The sequence below is a fragment of the Podarcis melisellensis genome, assembly GCF_964234715.1.
Source record: "Podarcis melisellensis genome assembly, chromosome: 2".
Classification (NCBI taxonomy): domain Eukaryota; kingdom Metazoa; phylum Chordata; class Lepidosauria; order Squamata; family Lacertidae; genus Podarcis; species Podarcis melisellensis.
Genome location: NC_138529.1, coordinates 46,796,112 through 46,823,686, shown reverse-complemented (window position 1 = coordinate 46,823,686; position 27,575 = coordinate 46,796,112). Strand labels below are relative to the sequence as shown.

Below are 27,575 nucleotides of genomic sequence, written 5' to 3'. Positions count from 1 at the left end.
AGTCTCAGGTTAATCATGTACCTAATTTTCTGATTATTGACTTGTTCCCACAAAGGATTCGACTTGCTTTGGCATATCAGCACTCATCAGTGATGAACTGTCAAGTGAAGTTTTATGCTCTTTTCACAGATCACATTTTTAAACTGAAGGAACATGGTGTTTTCAATTTTAACTTTAGGGCAACATCCAATGTCAAATTCAGATTATTTCTATTAATCTAGTGAGATGTAAAGGGGGGGGGCTTTTATTGCTGCTTTCATTTTGATATGGAACAGGCTGACTGTTTGTTTCTAGAATCACATTAAGCAATCGATGGATCCTGCTCAGTTGAGTTACCCTATTGTCAAGCTTTATAGCTGTGCAGAAAGTTAGTGCATAATTTTTGGTTATTGAAATAGGTGAATATTGTTAACTCAAGCCAGGATAAAAGAAGAATTGAAGCTTTTGTCTGGGGAATGCTTGAGCTGTAGGCTCCTGCAGGGAAAAAGCTCACTCAGGAGAAAGCTTAAGCCAAGATTTGTGGATTTAAAAACTTATTCAAGACAACAATAAAGTAAAATCCCAGGATAGAATGTGCCTTATGGATCTGCTGTGTTTGAGCTATGTTAAGGAGATGGAACTGAATTTTCACCTGGTAATTCTCTCTTCAAACTAAGAACATCCCAAATGATGAAAATGTAGAAGAGCTGCATCCATAAAAATGCTACTACAAATTAACACACAGCAAGGCAACCTAGGACACAGATAATATTCCATATGTTCTGCAGAAGCTCACTCTGACAAGAAATGTTATGGGAAATGCAAAGGTTTTGCAGAAAACAGCACTTCTGTACATTCTCTTTCTTCTCCATTCACAGCAAAGTCTAGTAATACAAAACAACTTGGTGGGTACTGCTGAATTTCCTCACTCCTACAGTAGCAGCCAATAAGGTGAAGTGGAGGCAGGGAAACTCACAAAATTCTTTCAGAAACTCTGTATCTCCAGATCCTAGAACATAATCCCACCGAAGAATTAAAATAATCACTAACACTTCCCCCCATGAAACATCTTCATACAATACCTGTACATGTGAAGGTGGCAGTCCTCTTCTTATGTATACAGCAAAAAGGGCATCCTTCCCTAACGAGATATTGAATTTCAGGAATTGTGGCTGTGTGATATGGATTTGTGACCGCCAGAATACTCCTTGTGGTACTTCCTGAGTGACCCTCCGTCCGACCTCTGCCTCCCCGCTATCTATGCTGTTGTTTCTAGAGGCCCAAGGTCCTGGAAGACAAGAGCCAATAAAAGCAGATGAAAGTCAGATTCAAATAGCTATATATTTAGCAGTCTCATTTAAGATGAAACTGTGTGGCAATCTTAGACGTCAAAGAAAAACTTAATTGACAAGACTAATTTATCAACCCATTTCTTTAAAAAAAAGTAGTGAAAATACACTGCTTTCAATAGAGTTATTTCAGTGTAAGTGTGAGAATCTGCTTCTTAGAAAGCTATAAACTTGCTCCCTGGGGCTTCTGAAATCTTGCATACAGCTTCCTCTCCCATTTTTAATTCCATGATTGCTCTTTACTGATCAAACATAATAAGAGCAGAGAGGCAGCTAAGCACATTAAAAGCTCCTTGCAGCCTTTTCAACATCCTAATGTGAATGGGATATAAAAATAAATCCACATGGGAAAGTAAGGCAGTAATTTCAAAAGGGAAAGGAAGGGGGTAATTTCAATGTAAATTCACTGATTGAGGAATTTTATTCATCATATGTCAAATACCAAGCAAGTTCGTAAACAACCACACTATTAAAAAAAGTAAAACCCAAGTCCATTAATTTTAGATTTGCTTCTGCTAAATATAAGATTAGAATGAAACCAAATGTATTGTTTTCCAAAGGCTTGTGTTGCTTGAAACTTGACCAGCTGAAAAATAAAATTATCTCTCCAATATAGTTAAGAACTCCTTGCTGATTCTTGACAAACAACAACTTTCTGAACAAGCAACTTTGGACTGCACCTGGGAAAACTGTGAGATTTTGGATGAAGAGTGGCAGAAAAATATTTTTAAATAAAATAAATAAGAGCATCGCCCATTATTTGTCTTTTCAGCAACATAAGGTAGGTCGAGCTTCATGATTTTGTCTGCATAATTTTGTCGCTTTTAGAGTGGATTTTTTTGTTCATTATTGGTGTGTGGTAGTATAACCATGAGGACATAAGAATTGCCTTGCTGGATCATTTCATTTCATGCAGAACCATCTTTGACATGACAACCAGGTGCTCCAAAGCAGCTCACAAACATGGCACAAAGGCAACAATCATCCCAATATTTGTCTAATGATTTAAAGAACCTTGACTAAAAGTCACATCTTTCAACAATTAATTCCATAAGTTAGTAGAACAAATATTGTGTATATTGGAGCTTCTGCAATTCAATTTAATTCGGTGACTTGGGCAGTTGAATAGCTTACAGTATTATCAGGTAGTGTCAGTGCCATGGAGCGCTTATTATGATGTTTAGCTAGTTCACCAGCTATGGCATTCCTGGTCACTGCTGGCCACAGAGATCCATCTTCTGGTAATCTCCCGTTTGGATTATGAAACTCTGTAACACTTTCAACATGGAATTCCCTTGAATATGGTTCAAAAACTACGGTTAGTGCAGAATGTTACTGCCAGATTGTTAAGTAGATCAGCTTATTTTATTTACTTTGATTCTATGAGATCTGTACTAACTACGTATATGTTACATGATCCAATTCAAAGTGTTGCTTAAAAAATTGGAGCTCAGGAACACCTCTCCCAATACAGAGTTGCACAGGTGTTAAGATTTTCAGAGGCAATGATGAGGGACTGGATAGAAACCTTAATTAAAATAAAATGAAAGTATTTCAAGATTGTGAATCTTATTTCAGTTTCAGCTGTCCAGCTGCTTTAAAGTATGTGATAAAATTGAAGCTTTTTTCTACCCTTCTAATATTTATAGAAGTTTATATTACTATATGTTTTTAATTCAGATTGTTAAATCTGATATGTTTGACATGATCACAAATATGGTTTAGATAAATTTGCACCCATATAAGAACACACATCTAGGATATAGTTACACCTCTGGAAGTGAATCAGTTTGCCAAAATCTGTCATAATTTTTGCCAAATATTATCTGTGAGAGACAGCACTTTCAACAAGGGCATAACAATGTGGCAGGGAAGTGTGTATAATCCAAGTAAGTACCAAAACATATCCTCTGCATCCATTGTCTTTAAATGTAATTACCACTGCAACAAGTTTTCAATTTTAAATTCCAAATTGCCTGTGCTCTTGAGGCTTACACTTGCATGTAATGAAAAGCCATTTAAACATATTCTGTTGCCAATGTCTTTACATGGTAAGAGAATGCTTTGACTGAACATTGTTAATCTTTGAATAACAGTTTTCAATAAGCTGTGTCTTTTTTGAATTTTCTAGGTTAATGGGTCTTCAACAATATCCGAGGACAAAGAAAAGGCAAAGAGAAACACAAGAGCATGTTGGCTACGAATGGAACGAATGGGATTAATGTAATATCAAGCAACATGCCTATGTGGGTATGCCTGAGCAACTCATCATCCTCAAGAGGTATCAAGTGAAGATTCATAATGGAACAATGATCCTTTCTACAAGCACTGTCTTTCATCTGAAGATCTGTAAGTACCTTGAGGAACCAAGCAACACAACCAGGTATTGGCATCCTCATAATAAAAAGAGAAATACCAACTATCAAGAACATGGCAATGTACTAAGGGTAGCACATCAGTCAGTGGCAGTGATGGATAGAAAGGCTAGAATATAAAAGGTGTAATTTGCATCTATCACTTAAGAACGTAAGAAGTGCCATGTATTTGCAAATTGATGCAGATTTCATCATTCAATTAAGACAACAAAGCTTTTCCTAATATTGTAACTTCCATGCTTGGACTATAGACCCAAGGTTACCCAAGCAATGAGTCAAATAACGAAAACATAACAGCTTTACTATTTGTTCAAAAACAACACAGAATCTTATGTCAATGTAAGAACTAAAGGCTTAAGGCATAATTTAAGGTGCCATACAATTCTGTTGTTTGGAGCAGTATGGGGAGAATATAATCCAATGAGGAAGTTTCCATAGGTTAAAAACATGTCCAGATTTTAACTTTTAAATAAAATAATACCTTCTTGTGGATTGACACACCTCTATTGTGGGTAACAGATCACATTATCTGCTCCTGAACCTGGTAAGAGGACCATGATATATGCACATAATATTCAGCAGTAAGTCAACAAACATCTGCCCTACAGTTTCCCTTTCTCTGCTAAGCTTTGTTGATCTCTGCTTCCAAGATGACAATGGACTCTAGTTGGCTTAAGCCAAAGTGATGCTTCCCCACAAAAGCCTAAGTCAACCCTACATGATTGCTTGAAGGGTTGCTGTAAGATCACAGCAGTGGGCTGGGCTAAGAGAGCAGCAAAACACCACTGCCAAGCCATTGGCAATGCTTTGGAAATTGAGCCCAAGTATGACCCCATGGATACCTTCCGATGGGTAGGAGAAGAAGACAGAACTTCTGATTCTTTGTTCTACCAGCTTATTGTGAAACAAGAGCTAGCAAAATGAATATATAACATTGTCTTATAAACCAAACCACTCTACCCTAACTTTTCCCATTTGTAGTGAGGGAGCCCATTGGAGATGCCCATCGCCACTTTCACCACTCAAGTCACCCACACATGGGTATAGTTTTTGAACAGGGTTTATCCACATGAACCATAGAGTTGGAAGGGATCTTGAGTGTCATCTAGTCCAATCCCCTGCAATGCATGAATCCTGCCCACAGCTGTCCCTGGGTGGGCTCGAACCACCAACCTGGTTAACAGCCATATGAACTGACCCGTTGCATCACAGAGATTCCAAGTTCTATGCAAGTAAGCCAAACCGGCTCACTTGACTGCGCAATTTAATCCTACAAACGTTAAATTGTATATGAATAGATTCCATTCAAATACTATACCAGTGGAGGGACAGCCTTACACCTATGGACACTGTCACAGTGCAAAGACAGGAAGATGTTTTTAAAATAACTTGTTTCTCTTTTTTGTCCACTGTATGCCCTTCCATATTATCAATTATTGGCTTGTATGTTTCATTAAGATATGTTTTCTCTTTAATTGAGGCATACTGGCACATTAAAGATGTGATAAGCAAATGGCATTGTAGTAACTGAAAAATGTCCCCTGTACTGAAATGGTGGAGAATACATATATCATGTGCCTTCAGCATACTTGCGTAGTAAGGAGTATTTGCAGAATTAATTAACTTTGTTTTCAATTTCCTTATCTGAATATTTCATAAGCATGAACCAAACTGCAGTGAAGTTAATAAGAAGCTCTCTGAAAAACTTAGCTTTGGGCTCTAGAACAGCTAACTCCTTCTGCAAAAGTAACAGGTGTTTTAAAGTGGAAGGCAGAAGTCAAAGGCTGTGATGGAAAGACCACTGTAGTAGCCTCATACTTGCATATTTCATACTTCTTGTTACTGCAGTGGATAGGCTATTTAATACAGATCTTTGAAGATGTACTTTAGGAATAATGGACTAAATTGGTGAGCTACATGAGTTATCATCCTTTTTTCATGGTGATGTTAAACAAATCAATTTGACATCCCATTCAAATGTTATAATTCTATGGAATTGTGGATATTTAGGCAGTGCACAACTCAGGAACAAATTTCAAATATTTCAATCAATTAAAAAGAAATACAATTAAAAATAGTAGAGTCTCCTACAAGCATTAGAGGCAAATAAGTTTTGAACAGTTTTGTCTCCTTAGACTTAGTTCAGGGGTCAGCAAGGTTTATCTTGCCTGGGCCGGTTTGGCCCCGTGGGGATCCCTCCATGGGCTGGATTGTGCACTTGTGTGGGTGTGCAAGCTTGTGATTTCCAACATCTGTGCATGCGCAGGGGCGATTTTCGGCACCATGGAAGCAAGTCCCTGCATCGTGCTGTGCCAGTTTAGCACAGCGTGCGAGCGGGCAACTCAGTTTGGGTGTGGCTCGTGGGCCGGTCAAATGACCTCCGCAGGCCGCTTCCGGCCCATGGGTCTTAGGTTGCTGACCCCTGACTTAGTTCATCTAAAACTGAAATGATAAAAAGATGCTGCAAAGTAGGTTATAGAAATGAAGCCCCTACAAGAGTACCTGTAAAATTTAACAAAAGTTATAAAGTACGCCTGCATAAATCTGCTTTAGAAATTATTCTGCACCACATATTTTTATCTGTAGCAAATAAAACTGAATACTGAGTATTTTGTAAGACATCACACTTCATTCCCATTAATTCTATAGGCAGTGCAACTAGCCCAGGGATCATTTGAACTCTTAGAAGGGCTCAGAAGACTTGTATTTCATTGTCTATTAACACAGTTCATGCCATATATGATACAGTTTTGAGCTGTCAATAAATTCTGCTAATAGCACTTGCTTATAGTTCTGCTGAGTCTACATTCTCCTGTAGTAACTACTGCTTTACTTCCTAGAACTAAAAAAGTGCCTATCTCTCACAAAGCTGCAATGTCAACTTACTTGCTCTAAATGAACACTAACAGTTTTTTTAAATGTAGAAGAAAAGAACACATTTCAGATGGTCAAAATACTAAAATAAACATACAGGGGGGGGAAGGCTGCTCCCATGACGTGTGTGTGTGTGTGTGTGTGTGTGTGTGTGTGTGTGAGAGAGAGAGAGAGAGAGAGAGAGAGAGAGAGAGAGAGAGAGTTCAGTACTGTGTGATTAGATAGGCAGAAAGAGTACTAACAGCTCAGACCTAGGCATGAAACAGTAAATGAAACATATGAGTTTTTTTACGGTGGGGCTAGGCTACATACCGAGACCCTATTAATTCGTGGATCCAGTAAATGTTAAAATCTAAGCAAGGATACAAATTCCTGGAATAGGGTGTTAATGCTGTGAACCCCTCCATCGTATATATGTGTAAATCTACCATATATCATAAAGGCGCCTGGAACCCCTTGAATTTCACACCACTTGGAGATTGGAATGGTGTATAACACATAAATACAACCAGGCTGCAATGTTGCCATTAAATAAACTCATATCCAGTCTGATCTACTTTGTTTCTAAAACTAAAGCACTGCAAATCTTATGCATGTGTGAGTGTGTGTGTATATTATATATATATATGCAGGTTTTGGTGTCCTCGGGTGTCTTCCCGTGTAAAAGTTGGGGTGTCTAGGCGACGTTTCGACGAGGTCTCACTCGTCATCTTCAGGCTGGTGCTTTCGGCTTCTTGTTACTGGAACAGAGCAGGATCTCAGTGTTTGAGTTCCTATAAATACTGTTGAGGGGGTGTGGTGTATAGCCTCCAATGTTCTGGGCAGAGAGGAAGTTCCCAGGCTAGTGTGCCTTTTCTTCTTTTGTTCCTTAATTACTTGAGGGATATCCTGAGTGATTTCTTGAGTGATATCCTGAGTACCACTTAGGTGGGTCATTAGGTGTGGATTAGTTGCTAAAGTCTTTGTGTCTTGACCTCTTGAACTTTGTGAAGAGTTTTTCTGAGAAGATGGCTGTACTGCACTTAGTTGTGCTCTGGCTTGGCTTCGTGTATAGGGGCGAGCTGTGGTTTTGTGGCTTGTGTCAGCCAGATCTGTGTAGGGATTGCAGGGGGGTGCAGCATCCGGAGGTGCCTCCATGGTTTGGCTGCTGGATGGTGTCTGTAATTTATCTGTGGAGAGGGTCTGGGTTTGGGTCTGGTGTGGTTGATTGGTGATGGCGTTCTGTGTGCCTCTGGATCTGGTGTCAGTTTTTGTGGGGAGGGCTAATTTCCAGATGTCTGGCAAGCGGGATGTGTCGTCACGCTTGTTCATGTTGTGAGGGTGTTTCTCTATCTCGATGGCTTCCATGATTATTCTCTTGTGGTGATGTTCCATGTTAAAGAGCAATTTGGAGTCTGCAAAATTAATTTCGTGTCCTGTTTCTTTCATGTGTTGGAAAAGAGAGGAAGTTTTTTCTTCTTTTTTGACGGCATTCTTGTGTTCTGCGATACGTGCATTTATTCGTCTGTTTGTTTGTCCAATGTACGTGGCTGGGCAGACTTTGCAGGGTATTTCATAGACCCCTTGGTTTTCCAACTGGATTTTATCCTTGGGGTTTCTGAGGATATTGGCTATTTTTTGGTTGGTGCAAAAGGCTGTTTTGATATTGTGTTTATGGAGGATTTTGCTAATTTTATCTGTAGTGCCCTTGATATAAGGAAGGAGGGCCATGCCATTGTTTTCTTCTGTGTCTTGGTTTTTGGGGGGTGTTTCTTTTTGGATTAGCTTCGTAACCCTGTTTTGCTGGTATCCATTGGCAATTAACACATTTGAGAGATTCTGTAACTCAGTTGTCAAGTGGTCTTTGTCAGCCAGGCGTTTGGTTCTGGAGATGAGAGTCTTGGCTACGGAGTTTATTTGTGCAGGGTGGTGGTGTGATTGTGCATGTAAGTAGCGGTTGGTGTGTGTTTTTTTCCGGTAGATAGTGTGTCCTAGGGAGCCATCCGGTTTTTTGTAGATTAGGACGTCAAGGAAGGGAAGTTGGTTGTTGGCTTCTATTTCCATAGTGAATTGTATTTTGGGGTGTAGGCTGCACACCCCTGCAATCCCTACACAGATCTGGCTGACACAAGCCACAAAACCACAGCTCGCCCCTATACACGAAGCCAAGCCAGAGCACAACTAAGTGCAGTACAGCCATCTTCTCAGAAAAACTCTTCACAAAGTTCAAGAGGTCAAGACACAAAGACTTTAGCAACTAATCCACACCTAATGACCCACCTAAGTGGTACTCAGGATATCACTCAAGAAATCACTCAGGATATCCCTCAAGTAATTAAGGAACAAAAGAAGAAAAGGCACACTAGCCTGGGAACTTCCTCTCTGCCCAGAACATTGGAGGCTATACACCACACCCCCTCAACAGTATTTATAGGAACTCAAACACTGAGATCCTGCTCTGTTCCAGTAACAAGAAGCCGAAAGCACCAGCCTGAAGATGACGAGTGAGACCTCGTCGAAACGTCGCCTAGACACCCCAACTTTTACACGGGAAGACACCCGAGGACACCAAAACCTGCATTCCTGTACCCGTGAAAATCTACGAAAGCATATATATATATATATATATATATATATATATATATATATACACACACACACACACACACACACACACACACACACACACACACACACAGAGTAACAAATTTTGCACTAAAGACACTCCAGCGGTCCTAGATAGCTTAAACAAATGTATTTATTTCCAGCATTGATCCATTTTGTTTTCATGGTCTACAGCAGTGGTTTTCAACCAGTGTGCCATGGCACCCTGGAGTGCCTTGAATGATGGTCAGGGGTGCCGCGGGCAACACTGGCCTCTGTTCCTCTTTCCTTCCCTCCCTTCCCCTGATGCCTTCTTGTGTCTCTGCCTTCCAAAATCTTGCAGCAGTACTGGCTACAGGTTCCTCAGGTGCCTCTGGGGTTGACCAGGGAGAGCTGGTTGCCAGGAGCTGAGGCAGCATTGGAATAAGTAAGCAAGTGGGCGAGGGACCCTACGCCAGCCAGTCCACCAGCCTTTGCTGTTGGGAATGGACAGACAGGATCCAGGGCCCCGCTGGACAGTGTGAGGAGTCACTTCTCTTTGGGGGGGGGGAGCTCAGAGGACTCCCAAGGAGAGAGGAGAGGAGGTCGAGGAAACACTCCACAAGGGTGTTCGAAAAGGGTGAGAAGCTGCCAGCTTGGCAGGCAAGGGGTGACATAACTGGGCTCCTGAGCCCCACAGGGGTGCCGCAGAAAGAATGCAGTTGGTCAAGGAAGACGTGGACACAAAAATGTTGAAAAACTCTGGTCTACAGGAATGCTTGCATCCTCCATTTTCACCCACTGTTTGTCAATCTGTTCATTTACATGTGCATATTTCAGGGGGCTAATGCAAACCATCAGTAACATTCTGATGTAGCATAAGCTAGAAGAAACCATGGAGAAAATCTAAAAAAAAAGAAGAGGTGAGCCTTTAGCTAAACTATAATACTCTAGAATAGAATAACAGTGGCAGAATTTAAAAATGCTGCAAGCTGGTGTCTTGGAGTTTGCTTATCTCAGGTCTCATAGCTGCTAAAAATACTTTGCAGTTTTTTCTCTTTTATCACAAGTCTATATGAAAGGAAGTTTTAAATGCTTATTTCTTCTTTTTACCCAGGGAAGTCATTTTGATCTGTAAATCAAATATGTATTTAGCCACCTGTAAATATAAGATTGATCTCCTTTCTCCATTATTTATTTTTAGACGGGTGTTATTTACCCAGTTCAAATTATTGTTTTGTCATGTGCACTGCAGAGTGGAGCTCATTACTTCTCAAGCATGCCCGAGTGTGTGTGTGTGGGGGGGGGGGGGGAATCTGAGGCCAAAGGTATCCATTTTTATCCTCCCTTCAAAAGGATATTCTGAAAATGACACAGCATGGACAATAGCAGCATAAGCTGCATCTCAGACAGACAAATTGACTCATAACATTATTGAATGTGCCCAGGATAGCACATTTTGTTTCTCAGAACTGAGCTCATATTAACCAATATCAAGGAAGTTTGGAAGATTTAAGACCCAGACACAGTGAAGCTGTGGTGGTGCTGGATTAAATTGGGCCACAACTCTACTGAGCATGTATCCATGTTATTCAACCACTGTTGAGGTCTGCCATAGTGTGAACAGCTTCCAGTGGACCTCATCCAATCACTAGTAGGGGGTGCTGTGGCCCACCAGCCCTGAAGCTGAGCTTCTGGAAAGCACCACCCTCTAAGGTCCCTTAAGGGGATTCCATGCTGGATTGGGGTGAGGTGCCCCTCCCATGCTCCTCCCTACTAAGGATCCACTCCAAGGTTGTGAAGATTGCTTTCAGGAAGGAAAAAACTCACAGGACCCAGCCAATCCACCTGTGGTCAAAATCCCCCTCCCCCCAAGCCCTGAAGCCAGCGACTAACTGTGGCATGTTGAGCAAACACCCCATGGATGAATAAATGTTTGCTCAATATGCCACAGCTTCTTAAAGATTGTCAAAATACACTGGACAGAGTCAGAGCTGTTCTTGGTGGTGCCTTAGGTGAGTTCAGCTGCCTTGGTCTTATTTATGCCCACATGTCATTCAGAGAAGATGTGTTGAGTTAAGGTTCACACAATGTTTAGCCAGGCAGACAAGACATCATCCTAAAATTATATTCTTCCTTCTCTAGATTTTCCTTCTGTTGACCATCCACAATCAGCTGAGCAGGGAGAGTATCTTCTTCCAACCTCCACTTCAGGAACCCCTCATTCTTTTCCATAGACAAACTGGCAGGAAATGGGGTGGAAATGTGCTCCTGACACTGCCTACCCTGTGGGGCAGCTCCTTTTATTGTGCTGCGCGTCTAATGGAACAGTTTTTGGCCAATCCCACTGTTCTTATTTTTGACAGAAGCCTCTGGGGTAAGCACAGTGCATCTTGCCACTGCATGGGAAGGTCACAACCAGAAATTATTGTCTGGTACCCCACGTAGTTAGCCACCCATGTAGTGACTAAAGGTTTGACAAATCACTATATCATGGGTTCACTTCAACTTCATCAGAAAGGTGACAAGTGTGATGTACAGTATCTCAGAGTACAAATGCTAAGGATGAAGGATTATCAAAGCCTCTGGCCTCCTTGACTCCTTCAGGAGGAAGGGTGGGATATAAATTCAATAAAAATATAAACAATAACAATTCACAAACAAGTGATGTAATACTAAATAATTCACATTAATTGTATTTCACATGAGTAATAATAATGGATTTCACATCAATTACAGTGCTTTGAAAGTAGTACACTGAAATTTATGAGAAATCAAAACCTTTACCAATGTTCAATGCTGCATGAATTCACATTACATCCTTTTGCTTGTTTGCATCTTAATGTGCCCTAAGGTATAATTTACTTGGTACAGTACTTAATAAGGTTAAGCATCCCACAACACATTGCATACCTTGATTAAAACACAGCCTAAATGCAAATGACTAAATGCAACAATGCTTTGTGGGATAGACAAGGGTGCTGGATATATGGAATTTGACATTTTGAGGGCTTCCATTTCAAATATCAAAGAAGATGAAGAGGAGCAATACGGTGCAATGCGTTAATTTCTTACTCCACACGTGCTTGCATGTTAGAATGATCACATGTTCAAAATAATTGGTAAGCTGATTTTTATAATACATTTATAATACATTTATAATACATTCTACCATTTGCAATACCAAGCTGTACATAGCAGGTCACACTTCCTAGGTTACTGTGTCTAATAACCTGAGCATATTTAGAAGTCAGGACATCATAGCATAGAAAAATTAGAACTAGAAATAATCCATTTGATTGTTTACCCACTATTCTATCATTTGAATTATTTAGGAGTTATGGATGGAACAACTATGCCTACCTGCACTGTGTGAAAAATCCCCCCTCTCTATCTGGTGCTTATTCTCTTTAGATATTTGTAGATTAGTAATTTTCAACCATTTTAGACCTGGGACATACATTTAGCTGAAACATGCATTTTGGAAACCACTTCTTAATTTTTAACCACACATTTGAATAGTGATAGTGTTCCAGGTAAAACCCACAGTAGGTCAGGCTGTGACCCCGTAGCATACCCTGATTAATTAGCAGCAGACAAATATTGTGTACTGCTGTAATGTTTATCCTTCCCTCTGTTTCTCCACAGTTTTTCTGACCAAAGCAGACAAATGACAAATGTAATGACAAATGCCCACTCAACATACTACATTACTTTCAGCTTCTGATCATGCTTTGATAAAATACCAAGTTTATTAGTACAAGAAGAACATCTGGCCAGTTTTCAACAGCAAAACGTGCACTCACCCCTGAATACAGGGAGACAATGCTTCTTATATAGCCAGCCCTATGCATGTTTACTCAGATGCAAGTGAGGTTTTCAACCTAAGAGGTTCACATTTACTTCCACACTGCAAAAAGGTAGCATAAGACAGAGTTATCTTGCTGCTCATATTTCAAGGGCTAACATGTGTCTCTCTCAGTTTGGAAGGCTATCATCTTTTTAAAGTAGTTGCTGGCTTCATCCTGGGCTCTGTCAATTATGAAAGGTCATTCTGCACAACCGAGGAGGCAGGACCTGAAACAGCTGGTGTGTGAAAAGCTTGACAGAGGGCTTCTTAAAAACTGCTGGCCTGGCAACATTAGCCTTAAATTAAGTGAATGAAAAGGAAAAGGCAGCAAACCTTTCAGACTTCTTCTGCTACCATGTCATGTCTTTTTGAAGTTTGTTTTATTATTGCAGAGAAGAACATATGGGTTCAAATATAATATTCAAAGATCATTAATTTCTTTATATCTGATGAGAGGGCCTCTAGATAAAAAAAGCTGATGACATAATATAATTTGTTACTTTTTTTAAGGTGCCACACGACTCTTTTTGCTGTACATTTGGTTGTAATTTTTTTGCTCTTTTCTAGCTGCTCCTAAATCATCCATTTCTTTCTTTTCTGCTCTAGTCCTGGAGACTGCCAGTACATGATAAATGTGGTAATCTCCCCCCACCCCCGGCAAGACTCCTGTGTCATCAGCATTTGTATTACAGGCAGAAAAATTCAACAGGTGAGGACTCTTACGTCTTCATCTCTGTGACAGAAAAGGGTCTGCTTGCTGAGCTTCTGCCTGTCGTGCCACACAAGGGCCTTGACAGAAAGAGCAGCAGCAAGCCCACAGGGGAGTAAATCGGAAACAATCCCCTTCATTGTGAGGTCTATGTGTTTGAGGTCTAGTCAGGATTAGGATTATCAACTGGCCATAAGAAGTATGTCCTACCTAGCTTGGGCTTGTGTCGTTAACAGCAGTTCACTTTTCAGAAATCAGCAAGTAAAAACTTCTATGGCACTGAGATAAATTTTAGTGCTTGCTAGTATCTGCATATCAAGCCACAGCAAAGGGAAAAGAAGGCTGGGGTGGCGGAGGGGAAGGAGTTGGCAACTCTATTCATGATGTTAACTACCCTCAGCATAATTGATCAAAAATCTAGAGTTTATATGGTGACCTGAAAGTCCTCAGCATATGTTTTATAAACAAAAATGGTTTGTGCTTTCCTTCAAATATACAAATTTCAAAAGGAAAATGACCATCCTACCATTTTTCCATATAACCTCTGTTTTTTCTTAGTTTCCCAATGAAGCAAGCATGGAAGCAATAATCTATTTCTTCAGAAGCAATCCCCATGTTGTTTCCCCTCACTCTGGTTATGCATCTCTTTAAAATTTCCAAGCTATCCACAGTATGGGATGTGAAGTTCAGCAGTCCATATTATTGTTGCTCAGAACTGCTAGGGATATGTATTAAAGCTGAAACTGCAGGATAAGGTCCCTTTTAAAACTGTTGCAATTTTGCCAGATATGGCAGTACAAGTGGAATTCAGGGAGAAGAATGATGCAAGTAACAGTACTCCTGGAAGTGGACCATGAATAATGTTTTTAATATACTCAAATGAAATACATTTATTTTAAAGCCTTAACTACAGGTTGTGGTATGTGAAAGACTGGTTGTTCTACAAACAGCAAAAGATGCAGCTGAATCCTCACCTTTACCTCCAGATGGCATTGTTGCTACATCATCAGAGCCTGGCAATCCAGTCCGTATCCCATTGTTAAAGGTGTGTCCATCTGCTGGTTGTAGCTGCCAGTTTAGCCCAAGCATATGCATTGCTGCAAGACACAGAAAGCCGGGAAAAATAAACATACAATGTATACATTACAAAAGACATGAGGGAAGAGGAAACCATTTTAAAATAAAGCTGCTTCAGGAGGGAAAAAAGCTTTTTTCGGGGCAGGGGGTGTAATGCATGGGAGCAATGTATTTTATATTTGTTGAACTGCTTCAGTGTAGTACAATGAAAAATATATAGATAAGACTACATATAATAAAAATAACTGGATAAGAGACAAAAAGTGGTTCATTAACATGCCACTATAAAAAAGTACAAAGACAAAACATTCCTCAAAATAAAATCATATTATTTTGTTGTGCAAAGACTGCAATAGTGTGCACAATCAGATAGAAGTCAGTTCCACCGAATAAGGGGGACTTACTGCTGAGTAAACATGCCAAGAATCCAGTTGAAAGTCTGACAGCTGCCTCTATTTAGAACTGAAATGTGCGTAATACATTTCACAATAAATGCAAAGCCTTTCTTCAGTGTTTTAACATGTGTAGAGTTCATTTTTGGATCTCATTGTGTAGAGGACATTTAAAACTCACTGGGGAAAGCAACTGTTTAATTAACAGTCGCTATTAGCCGGTGATTAATCAGAAAACATTTGCTTTCGTGTCATTGTCTTTACCTTTCTGGAAGACACCTAGGAACTGTAAAAAAAGAGGGTGGAAAAATAATAGTTAAGCCTAACCATAGTTTTTAAGAGGTTGAAAGTAGTATGAGAGAAGCATTGTTTTACAGGTTACACTCCTTTCTTTTGTGTCTGTGTTGTCTCTGGAGAAACAGACTTCTCAAAAGCACCTATGAACAAAGAGCCATTTCACATGTTACATTTTATAGCTGCTTAAAGATGTTTACACCTAAAATTGTATAGTATGAGGACCATGCTACATGTTATGCTAAATGCTTATCATGCTGCTACAGATGTGCTTTTGTCTTTATTCAATTGTAAGTGCAAGGGTGTGTGGGATTGTCATCAAGACTGCAGCACATGGGGGTATCCTTTTTCTCTTCCACTGCAATCCAGAAATACTCTCCCACCATGCCTACGAGGGTTAGCACCCAAGGGAGCTTCCCCCCCCCGCCAAAAAAACCTTAATTTGCAGGGATAATCTTTCTGTCTGGATCCCAGCTTGAAAGTGAATAAATAAACGTTTCCTCCTGTATGCTGCAGTACCAAAAGAACCCACCTATATATTTTTTTAAAAACCTCACAGACATGGGCATGGCAAGGGGCGGGGGCGGGGGGGGAATAAAGTAAATAAGTAAAAATACTTAACTATCTGACCAATCACATCATGGGTAGCTCAGTTTTGCCCCCCCCCCAATGATCCTGGTTACGACCATGCTTAGACATTGCTGCTTGCTACACAAATTGATGTCTAGTTTGGCTCTGAATATGTTCCCCAACACTGCAATTTGTCTGCAGCTCCCTGTCTACTCTCTGTGAAATGGCCCTCAGGTGTGTGTGCCCACCATAAGGAAATAAACATCAACCATATTACCTTAAATTCTGAGGAGCAAAACTGACTCTTTCAAGTGCAATATATTGAAGTCCAATTACAACACATAGTTTGAAAGACACAAGCAGCAGGGGTATTGCTAAGTACTTAGATACTCATAATATTCAGGGGAAAGATCCATGGTACATATTTGCATAAAATTTGCATATGCCAACATGCCCATACCTCCTCAGAAGTACAAGGGGAACAGGACCCTCCAGAAGATCCCAGCTTTTAAAGACCTAGGAGCACTGCCTTAAGAATAGCTGGTTTAAAGTAAGTGATAGGACAGTGATATTTTAATAGTCCAAAGATTCATATATGGAATATGACTGCTGGCTTGACTGTACTACATCTGCCTGCCTTTTGAGCTATCCTTGTGAAATCCTTCCTGATTTTCTAATGCCAGGTTTCGTTTATAAAGGAACAGGTCACAGATTACAGATGCTCCTGCTCCTTATGTCACCAACATGAAGAGTTGCCAGAGAACAGCCTTGCATCTTTCAAGTTCCCAGTGCAGAGGGGAGCAAGGCAGCCATGGTATATCCTGTCCATTCCTTTTCCAGTCCAGTCACCTGCCCTTTTCAGCAGGACTCCTGATGTGCCTTACTGTGGGCGAGGGAAGCAGGCAGACAATAGAAGCAGCAAGTGATGGCTGTCTCGTGTCACCAGGCAGTTTAAAAGGACGAATACATTCATGAACCCCAAATTGTGACCCAGCATCCTTAAGGACTATCCGTCAACTAACCAACCTTCCTTCCTTCAGGATTTACAGAACTCAGTATTACCCCTATGCAGCAAATTATGTAGCTTTGTCCCCCATTTCCAATTGCTCAGATCTATCTGAAAAACTTGCCTCATTACAACCAGTGCAATAATTAAATGTGCTTTGAATTATTAATGTGCAAGACCAGTTAATGAGTTTGGAGGTATTATTCTTCACAAATATACTTCGTTCCTAGTCTGTGTTGAGCACTAAATGGTTTTGCTGAGTTCCGTTCTCTACCTTACAAATGGCCAGTCAGCCGTTGAAGGACTGGAAAGAGGACACAGTGGGTTAATTTTTAAAAACAGTTTCTCTCAGGAGAGTCTGGTTCAAATGTAGCAGGGGTCACAAGTGAAATGAATTTGGTAGGCCTAGTCTCCAATGGTAGTTATGGCTACAGTTCAGAAGGAATGTACAATTCATCACCATTGACAGGACCTACTCAAGAGAGGCCTGGAAATGGAATAGCTGGGTCTTGAGGGTCAGGATAAAGGGCCAACAGAGCAGCTACGTGGTGAAGCAGGCCCAGGCCTTACAACATTATGTTTGAGGCTGCTTAGTGCAATCAGCCATAAAAAATGTATGAGTCTAAAGTGACAAAATCCTCCTGGGCTGACTTCCACAGAAATGTGTGAAGGGGTACATATATTAAGGTAAAAGGTAAAGGACGATGAAGTCCAGTCAAAGGCAACTATGGGGTGAGGCGCTCATCTTGCTTCAGGCCGAGGGAGCCGGCATTAGTCCACAGACAGCTTTAATAAGCACCCCACACAAACACCCACATCCATGTGGTGTTTTTCCCTTGGGGGGGAATACAAAGCAGAATGAGCATAGCTAGATGCAACTCTGATTTTGCTAACAAGCAACATAGTTGTTGAGACTTTGAGCAATCACATAGGGAAACAAGAGATCGTATCCTTCACATACTGAGGTCACAGCAGCTTTGTGGGGCATTGCTAAACTGTTCTCACACAGAAGTGTCTGGCAAAGGATAAAGAACCAATCAATACGTATTAGATGAAATATGTGGAGTGACATCGTCATCTGCTTGTGTAAACACAGTAGCCAGATACACACTGTGTTTAGAGAGAGGGTTATCAAGAGCTGAAGATTTTTTTAAGGATCAGCATTGTCAATATATAGCAGGAGAAGAAAATACCCACTGCTCATCTTAAATGAAAGACAGTTAAGTTTGCAAGGCCAAGTCTTCAATAGATGCTAGGCTCTTGACTTATAATAAAATTTGTTTTATACAACATCATTGGTTCGGACTTTATAACTGTGAATCAAACCCCAGAAGATTAGTACTACAAGTAAATATAAAGAAAGCAAGAAAGGTATGTTGCTGTCAAAGGTGTGCAAATGAATTTTTGTTAAACATTGGGACTGGGAAATTAAAACCGAAACCTAAACAATGGGGTCACTTTCTACACATTTTTGCTCTTCACTCGGAGAACTGGCATGTTAACAGGTGATGTCAGCTGATGGGTGAGGTTCAATCCAGTGTGTTGTGGCAGTGCTTTGCAAACACATTCCCTGTGGGTTATATGCTGGTAAAACAGACCCTGCAGAACACAGCATCAAACCCTTCCCACACATCAGCTGTCAAGCAGAGAGTTTAACTCTGCTGAGTGCTTTTTTGCCAGCATGTTCTCTGAGGGGAATGGGCTGGTGGGCTCCTGTGGGTCAATGGTCACAGGTGGTTGGGATCTCCTACTCATAAGTAACCTGACATAGGGAGGGATTCAATGTAGCACTAAAAAGATTGCTCCCCCAGTGCAAGCATGCCTGCTTGCCTAATGGAACAATCTGCCCTCTTCTCCCTTTGCTCACAGTTCTAGGTTCTTCTGACCCCTCACAACTGGGGAGGTGAAGGGGTCATGTAAGGGGAGGAGAGGGCGGAAGTTGCCTTGCAGTAGCAGAAGTTCTTGCACAGCCTTCCACTGTTGGTTGAATCCTGCCCACAAACATGATGTCAAATTATTGACAGGCGAGTGTCCCTGCTGACCTATCAAAGTTCGCCTGTGGAATGAGGGAGATCAAGATCTGACCCATGAGGCCAAAAAGTTTCGCCACCTCTGATTTAACCAGTGAGATCTGTCTTGTAACCGGCCTGTAAATGCAAGTCACATCTGTTCAGATGCTGCTTCTCTAGGCTGCCTTGAAAGCCCAGGTATCTTTAAGCATCAACATGTTCTTTCAGTACATTCAACCTGGACCTCTTGGCTTCTTAACAGCCTTGTGGTGCTTTAACTTATGTTGTGGCAGAAATACGGTACCTTGCAATGTGAACCCAATTACCAATCATTCCCCAGCACAGATGCCTCAAGCATTGTTTTTAAATCCCAGCAGATCTACAGGATCAAATTACCTAAGGCATTTCCCACAGAAAGCCATTCTGCATGTGCCATTGGCTGTTTTTGCAGGCTTCAGAATGAGTCATAAAAAGGCTGCTTGATGGCCCAGTTCCAAAGCTAAAACCTGGTACCCAATTATTATTATTTTTTAAAAAAATCTAAACATGGTTAACAAATGGCTGAGGACCAGTTTTAGTTATGGGAATGGTAGAGGCACATAATGGTAAGCTTAGGTGTCACAAATGATAGTCTTTACATGTCTTTAGAGGGTATAATTTCATGTAAGTGGCAAAATTAGCTAGGTGTCACTACACAGAGACTCTAGATTAAGCAATCTAATGCCAGGAAGCTGCTAAATCGGTGTATCTCAATGATAAAAATGTAGCATTGCAAATGTGTGTTGCTGTATGCTGCAAGCGGCAAAGCATGATTGTTCTCAAATTATATTTTCCAAGATTATGGCTGCAAACCTACACACTCTTGCTTGTAAGTCATTTTTAGCTCAATGGCATCTACTTCTATGTAATAATCATAGTATGTGCATTTTAGTGTGTGCATTAAATCACATACTGAGTTCATGTTCTGCTGTACATGTTGATGTTTACTATTACTTGCAGTTCTAGAATAAAGCCTCTTACTTGCTGCTTGATATATAGGTGGAAGAAGGCAAGAGAACGAGGAATCCTTTTCATTTATCTGTTATCCATCCACAGCTACTTCTGTCAGTAGGTGGGGAAAACAGGGGAACTAATGGCTGTCAGCATGGATATTGATGAAGGATGAATGATAGCAGCCAACAGCCTGGGGTGGGGGTGGGCAGTAAGGAAGAGTCCAGGTTCCTTTAAAATGTATGCCTTGCTTCATTTTGGATCCCTGTTTCCAAAAAGGGAATGGGAGTCATCTAATGCTTTTCAGCGTACTTATATGTAAAAGAGGATTTGGGTGAAATAAACACAAAATCGTCTTTCAAAACTGAGTCAGTGATATTTCTTCTCCAGGCCTGCATTGCGTGAATGGAATGGAATGAATTTTCAAAGCAATGCACGACAGATACGCCCACAAATCCCATTAGCTGTAATGGGATTTGTGCGCCTATCGCCCATGCAATGCTTTGAAAATTTACCCCTCCGTGTCCAATTTTAGTCTTTCTGCTTCCAAAATACTTGAAAAGCTTACACACACTTGGAATTACATTACAGTTTTTTTTATAAAATAAAATAAAAATCACAAGATCTGGCTTTAAATTCCCTGAAGCACCACCAGAAAGCATGTTTAAAAAGAACTGGAACAATAGTAACAACCTGTATTATCATTAGTTTTCTATCTTCTATTCTGACAGCAATGAGAACAAACTTCTGTTTTATTCTCTTTTTGTATTTCTTCCCTTCAGTCCTCTTGAAGAAATGTTTTGATTTTGTGCCACTTTGCGAATGCAATTTTTGTCACAAGAATGATAACAGCACTGCATGCTGCATTCAGAATTTGAAATCTTAGGACAAAGGCTGTGCAAGAGAACATATTGCAGCAACACCATTCATCTATTCTCATGACAGACCTTAGATTGTACAGAGAGCAGAAAATTGGCACAAGATTCATCAATTCCTGAAACCAAATATAATGAGCCTGCTTTTGTGGCAACCTTAAGATTCAAAATGCAGTCTCTTTGCCCTGTGTCCTCTTTGGCTAGAGGACCTGAATGAAAATAAAGAACAAGAATAATACATTGTATTTTACATGGAAAAGGGCACACATGTCAAATACAGTCTACGATCCATTTCCCATCAGCCCCTTTTTACTATGCATCAATTCCACATGTGTTATCTTCAATATACAACATAATGCCAGTAATTCTAAGATTCTAACACACATTTTTATTTGTATCTCACTGCATCACAGTAAGCCAAAACAAGTAACAACTTATTATTGACAGATCCATTAAAATATGCAAAACACAAAATTTTGGGGAACCAAACAAAAGTGCCTGTAATTACCACTGATCAAGCAAGCATGAATGGATTTGGTCTAGAAAAATAATATTGCAGGTAGACTTAGGACCTTGTTTACATGTGTGCAAAACAACTTTGTTGTGTGTGATAAATACAGCAGTAAGAATGTAAGAGCCCTGCGGATTCAGACCAAAGATTTATCTAGTCCAAATTTCTGTTCTAACAACGAACAACCAGGTGCCTATGCAAAGCCCACAAGCAGGATATGAATGCAAAAGCACTCTCAAACCCATGTTTCCCCGCAACTGGCATTCAGAGGCACACTGCCTCTGATACTGGAGGTAATATATATCCATCATGCAAAGAAGCCATTTATAAGCAACTACCATTAGGGATGGAAGGATCTGCCAATTTAAGTTCTCTCCACAACTCTGCAGCAATTGGCAATATTTATTTAATGTGAATTTCTCCCAATAAACACAATTTGCATGCAGTTTTGACTAATGTATACATTTTTGTTAGCAATTTCTCCTAATATAATTCATTTTAAATATATTTTTCACTAATGTAGTCATTGTATGCACATGTTTACCTAATATATGCTTTTTTGGTAAACACTGGTTGGTTGGAAAAGTGCATTACAAAAATCAGGTGTGTGGATTTTTAAGGAGGGCTGTGTTTCATTTCCCATGTGTGTCAGAAAGTGCAAAGTTGATAAATTTGGTTTTAAATGTGAACTGAATCAAATTTCTCCCCTACCATGTATTTGCCTAATTTGTTATTTATGTTATTTATGTAACCAACCCTGGGACAGTTTGTATTTTTTTATTAATTTTCTATCCCTCCCTTCACAGAAAGATCATAAGGTGTATAGATCACAGTGTGATGAAGAGTGGGCTACAAGTACAAATAACAAATAAACCACCCCCTTTTACTACATCTTGAGATAGCAAATTTTCTACTTTAACTATGTGCTTTCTACTGGGTCAGTCATAACATTGGGCAAAGTGAGGCAGCTGGTTTTCAGTATCATCAAAGATTGGTATATTATTTTATTTATTATTTTTACAATTTTACTGTCCTGAAGGGAGAAGAGGTGCTTCCGGGGTTTCCTTCCCCAGGTGCAAAAATAACTTGGCTAGCTTTGAGTACCATGTGCCTAGACTTGAGGGAGCTGGCATTTACGGGGCCTGTTAAGGCACCAAAATATATTGGGCTGGTCCTGGTTATGTGAAGTACTTCCTTTGGTCTATCCTAAATCGCTCTCTATTCAGCTTCACTGGATGCCCCCAGGTTTTAGAGTTATGGGGGGGGGGAGAGAGAGGAAGAGCGAGAGAGAGAGATGTCTCCCCATCCGCCATAGCTGTTAACTTACAGATTTGAAAATAAGGGACCAGCAGCCTCGAAAATAAGGGATCAGAAGCCAAAATAAGGGATTTTAGTCAACCAGCTGAAATACAAAGTTAAAAGGGACCAGATAATTTGGGAGAGCAGCGCCGGTTTTTAGCCCTTCGTTTCCAGAGGTTGCTGCTCAAGACACCCGCTGATGAAACACTGCAATTAAATAACTACAAGCAGCAACCACATTTCGTGCAAAACGAAGTCCAAGCTACGAAGATGCTGCTGCAGTTCTGTATCTTTTCTCTCGTGCTCCATCTGCAGCTCTCAGTTCCATCAGGCAGGGCAGGAGGAAGGGGGGGGGGGAATAGCGCCCGAAGTAAACCCGCAGATCAGACCATCTATGCTAGTCTACCACTACAAATCTATGGGAGAAGCGCTTGCGGTCCTTCCTCCGCTTTCCCCCTCTATGGTTAGCCCTTGGAACACCTGCCCGCACCTCCGCCTCTCCTCCTCTCTCTGAACTGCTTTCTCTATGGTTGCCCTCGCTCTCCTCTCAAGGCTCCTCAGTCCTGTCGAGGAGGGGTTCCTGGGGGGCGAGGCTGGTGAGAGGAGGCCAGGGGGGGCGGGCCGGGCAGCCAAGCAACACAGTTGGAGCCTCCCTCTTCCCTGGCTGGCAGGGAGGGAGGGAGAGGAGCTGCTTCCTTTGAAACCCGGGAAATTTAAGGGACATCATCAATAAGGGACAGCAGCGGGACACGGCGCTGGGATAAGGGAGTTTCCTGCCAAATAAGGGACGGTTGAAAGCTTTGCCATCCGCTTTCTCTGCACCATGAAGCAAAAGTCTGTGCCCAGGAGCCTAGCCCCCTCCTCATACCAGCCATCTTAGAAAATAGTGATTCTAGGCCCTTTCCTTCCTTTAGCTAGACAAAATTGTATCTGTAGATAGGGCACGTTTAAAATGCATCTAAAAAGCAGAAGACACAGCTATACTTTTACTTGACAGTTTTCTCTGACTGTTCCCAGCAGGAATGAAATTGGGTAGGAAGCAGGAAAAGTGCAGAATTGTAAAAGAGGTACTTTTTAGGGAAACATTGTAGTAACATCTAAGGTAGTACACCTTTACTAGATGTGCATTTGAATTTGGAACCATTGTAGCATATTCAAGATAGGATTAAACATTAGGCTTAAGTATGTGGTAAAACAGGGACCCTGCTGTTGTGTAATTATCTGAGAGTGCCTCTGGGTGAGGAATGAAAACTGTCTGCCATGTGCCAGCTTACTTTAATACAATTCACCGTTCAAAATATGGTGGCTATTGTGTTATTTTAAGAGAGGAGCAGTAGCCAAGTTCCCAGTTGTGGAAAGTTTAAAATAAACGAGAGCTAAAATGATCATGCATGACCTGTCAAAGTTCTTAATTACCAATAAAAGGCAGAGTGCTCATTGCATGCATTAGTTTGGTGCAAGCATATCATTAACTCCTTGCAAACCAAGGTTTGCAAATTAGGAGCCATCACTGGAGCTCTCTCTTTTCTGGGCTGAATGTCATCCTCCGTTACCATGCTGGCATGAACCAAGACGGAGAGTCTCAGTAGCATCAATGCAACTGGTTTCTTCATAAATCAGCATTAGAAACTATTGTGGAAAGTAGGTTTGAAAACAATGGTTACAATTGAATCTGGCTAGTGTTACCTAAATCATGAATTTTTGAAATGTATTTTTATTTTCAAAATGTAACAATAAAATATGAACAATAAGCACATATGTTTCTCCACAAGGAACAGCTAATGCAGTCAAAAACAATGCAGATATATAAGAAAGTACATGAAAAACAGACAAAATCTTTACATCTATCCACAGATTGCAAACAATCTAGGGCAGTTGTCTTGTATGGTCCTCACATTGCATATGTGAAATAAATGATTACCAAGTGACATAAAAAGATAATGGGTTCATTTTACCCCGGCTGCTTGGAATTGGCATGCCAGGTTTACTGCCAGAGCAACTGCCCAGACTCAAGCACACTAAAAATCAATAAAAAAACCTATTGCAGAACACCAAGTTCTAGCTATCTCTAAATTAGCAGCCACCATAAAAAAACCTAACATCTCGCTATGGCATACTGTAAATGTTGACAAGAATCATTCTAAATCCTCCCACAAGGCTAATAAAGGAGACAATAAAATAGTTGTGCTATATATTAGATCTATTTCTGTAAAAACAGTTGACCAAATGTTTGGTGTAATATCACAATGCCACCATAAATGCAAGAAGGTTTGTGGCCCCTGTGTTAGAAACTGAGATATGAAAGCTGGGAGCTAAATGGCACCTTAAACCTAGGTTATGAGTGCAACAATGGAATGTCTAGGTGCGCTTTTTTTATAAGAACACAAAGCTGAAAATTAATTATCTGCAGCTAGAATATTATGTTCATTTTTCACATGGTCTAGTCCTTCCCCTGCCCACCCCCCTAATATTCTTAAGAGGGTCTTTTCTCCAGTCTTCAGAGAATAGCTGGAAGTGGGGTGGCAGAAAAAAGGTCCTCCTTTCCTTCCACTCTGCTGTTTTAATCTGAAATCTTAGGCGCAGTACTGCACCCAGAGCTCAGAAACCGCTCGTGCCAATGAAATTCCATGTGGCAAAATGCACCTAGAACAATGGGAGTTTCAAACACTGTGTGGCCCTGCAACCTCTGCAAAATGCAGAGTCAAAGAATTCAAAATATGGGATAGTTTCACTGACCTAAGAAACCACCCGTGCAAGAGCTTTAACAAGTTCTCTCATATTCCCAAAGAGACGGATTATAGTGGTTTCTTAGAGCATATTCAAACACAAGATTACACAATATTTAAATCAGTTTAAAACAGCTCTAGAATCTAAGAGTCTAGGAACACCTTAGAAACATTTGGCCAAACAACATATTATAGAACAGAACTAAGCTAAATCAGTTAGCTACTCTGTTTTTTTGGATTCCATTAATATTGATACCCTTGCAATCTCTCCTTCTTGTAGCCAGTTGCTGGGTTCTTCAAATTATTAATATTTAGTATTACAGATCCCATAATATTTTGATGCATAAATCCATGCTAACACTTTCTGGTGTTCTTATGCAACTGTGCATGCTTAATATTTGATAGGTGGCACAAGTGATTTATGAAAGGTCTCCTCAAAATACACCAATACACATTTAGTGATAGACACATATCTGTCTGAAAGCATTATCTTACAAAGAAAAAAACCAAGATAGCATGTGCCCAAGGTTCAGGATTGTCACATTATGTATTTATCTGTAAATGTATGTCTATCACTCACCTTGGCTTGACAAAATTCTAAGTGATCCAAAATGAAGGTGAATGGAACAAGGATTGCCTAATTGTACAAATACACAGCTCAATGGTTGAAAGACAACTTGCAGACAATCCAGATATACCTTTATTTTCTGATGCTTATCAACATATCTTCACAGGTGACGCTGATAGTACTATACTGATATATTGCTATAGACAGGGCTTGGCAAGGTTTACCTTGCCTGGGCCAGTTCACTCCAGTGGAGATCCCTCCATGGGCCAGATTGTGCATGATTTCCGGCGCACCCATGATTTCCGGCGTTTGCGCAGAGGCGATTTCTGGTGCTGCAGAAGCGAGTCCCTGTGCCTGGCTGCGGCGGTTTAGCGCAGTGCACAGGGACTCACCAAGCGGGCGGCTCAGTTTGGGGGTGGCTCATGGGCCAGTTAAACGACCCCCATGGGCTGCTTGTGGCCCATGGGCCTTAGGTTGCCTACCCCTGGCTATAGATATGGTTTGTGCATGGAACATGAGTTGATCTGTCAATCACATATTTAATTAGAAGTAGTTCATACATGCATGGGAAAACTGAACACCAGTTAGTTTTCACTACTCTTGCTCACATAGGTAGTGGGGAAAGCTGTATACATGGACCTGAACCAAAATAAATATCATTGGGACTTTTGGTAGTAGCAAGAAGTAGTTATGAGGGCAGCAAAGCTGGTTCCCAAGCTTCTATTATTTGTCTTTGAGACTGGGTCTTGAGCACCTCAACAGAAATGAAGATGTTAGACTGAGAATCAAATACAAAAATTAGACTCTGCATACCCACTATTAACTCTGAAGGTTTGATTCCCCCCACCCCGTTTTCAAGCATAGAATTACAAACTAGATTCTTGCATAGTTTTAAGAATGAATCACTGCTTCATATTTCAGTACCTGCAAAATCCAGCTACTGAGATTTCAGCTTCTTTCTTTGCAGATTAGCAATACCCTTTAAATGCCTAGACACATTTGTCATAGCCGAAATTTTCCTCCATCTGTTTTAATTCATGAAAAAATGTATTTGATTTTATAGTCTTAACAAAGGAAATCAGTTACTGACTACTATAAGTGGCTGTCCATACTAATCCTGTCACTTATAAGTGAAAATTGCTGCACTGCTACTTTCTTGGAACAAATGGATAGAGAGAAATTGAGGATAGCAGAAGTTACTCATCTCTGTAAGTATTAGCATCAGGAATACCTTATTCTCAATTTTCCACTGGGTTTTATTACTAATTTTCCACTGTCAATTTTACATTAAAATATTAGTTTAAAATTCTGATTAATTCTTTCTTTTGGGAAGAAAATGGTATTAAAATGATATTAAATGGTATTTAAATTATTAAAATGGTATTTGTGTAGTAGAAATCCTGGTCCCCCAACAGTTTCCACAACATTGTTTTCTAAACTTATTCCCATTTACAAAAATAACATTCCATACACACTTTAAGGAGGATGCAGCATGAAGGCTTTTTGCACATAGATTTAATCAAAAACATCTCAATCCTTGTTGTGCATCATGGAACAGAA

The 27,575-nt window shown here is 40.4% G+C and overlaps 1 protein-coding gene and 1 long non-coding RNA gene across 21 annotated transcripts in view; one reads left to right on the top strand and one right to left on the bottom strand.

The window, feature by feature from the left end:
• TENM2 (teneurin transmembrane protein 2) overlaps window positions 1–27,575 on the bottom strand; it is a 704,879-nt gene that overhangs the window by 130,315 nt on the left and 546,989 nt on the right. For all 20 annotated transcript variants that reach the window (XM_081899086.1, XM_081899100.1, XM_081899097.1 and 17 more), the window contains 2 exons: window positions 14,673–14,795; window positions 1,062–1,267 (listed from right to left, as the gene is read on the bottom strand). In XM_081899086.1, coding sequence (XP_081755212.1) covers window positions 1,062–1,267; window positions 14,673–14,795 — 329 coding nt within the window. The remainder of the gene's footprint in view (window positions 1–1,061; window positions 1,268–14,672; window positions 14,796–27,575) is intronic.
• On the top strand, window positions 2,054–10,037 carry LOC309363148. The gene is made up of 3 exons (XR_014165276.1): window positions 2,054–2,109; window positions 3,460–3,677; window positions 9,980–10,037. It is a non-coding gene; the product is annotated as an uncharacterized lncRNA (long non-coding RNA).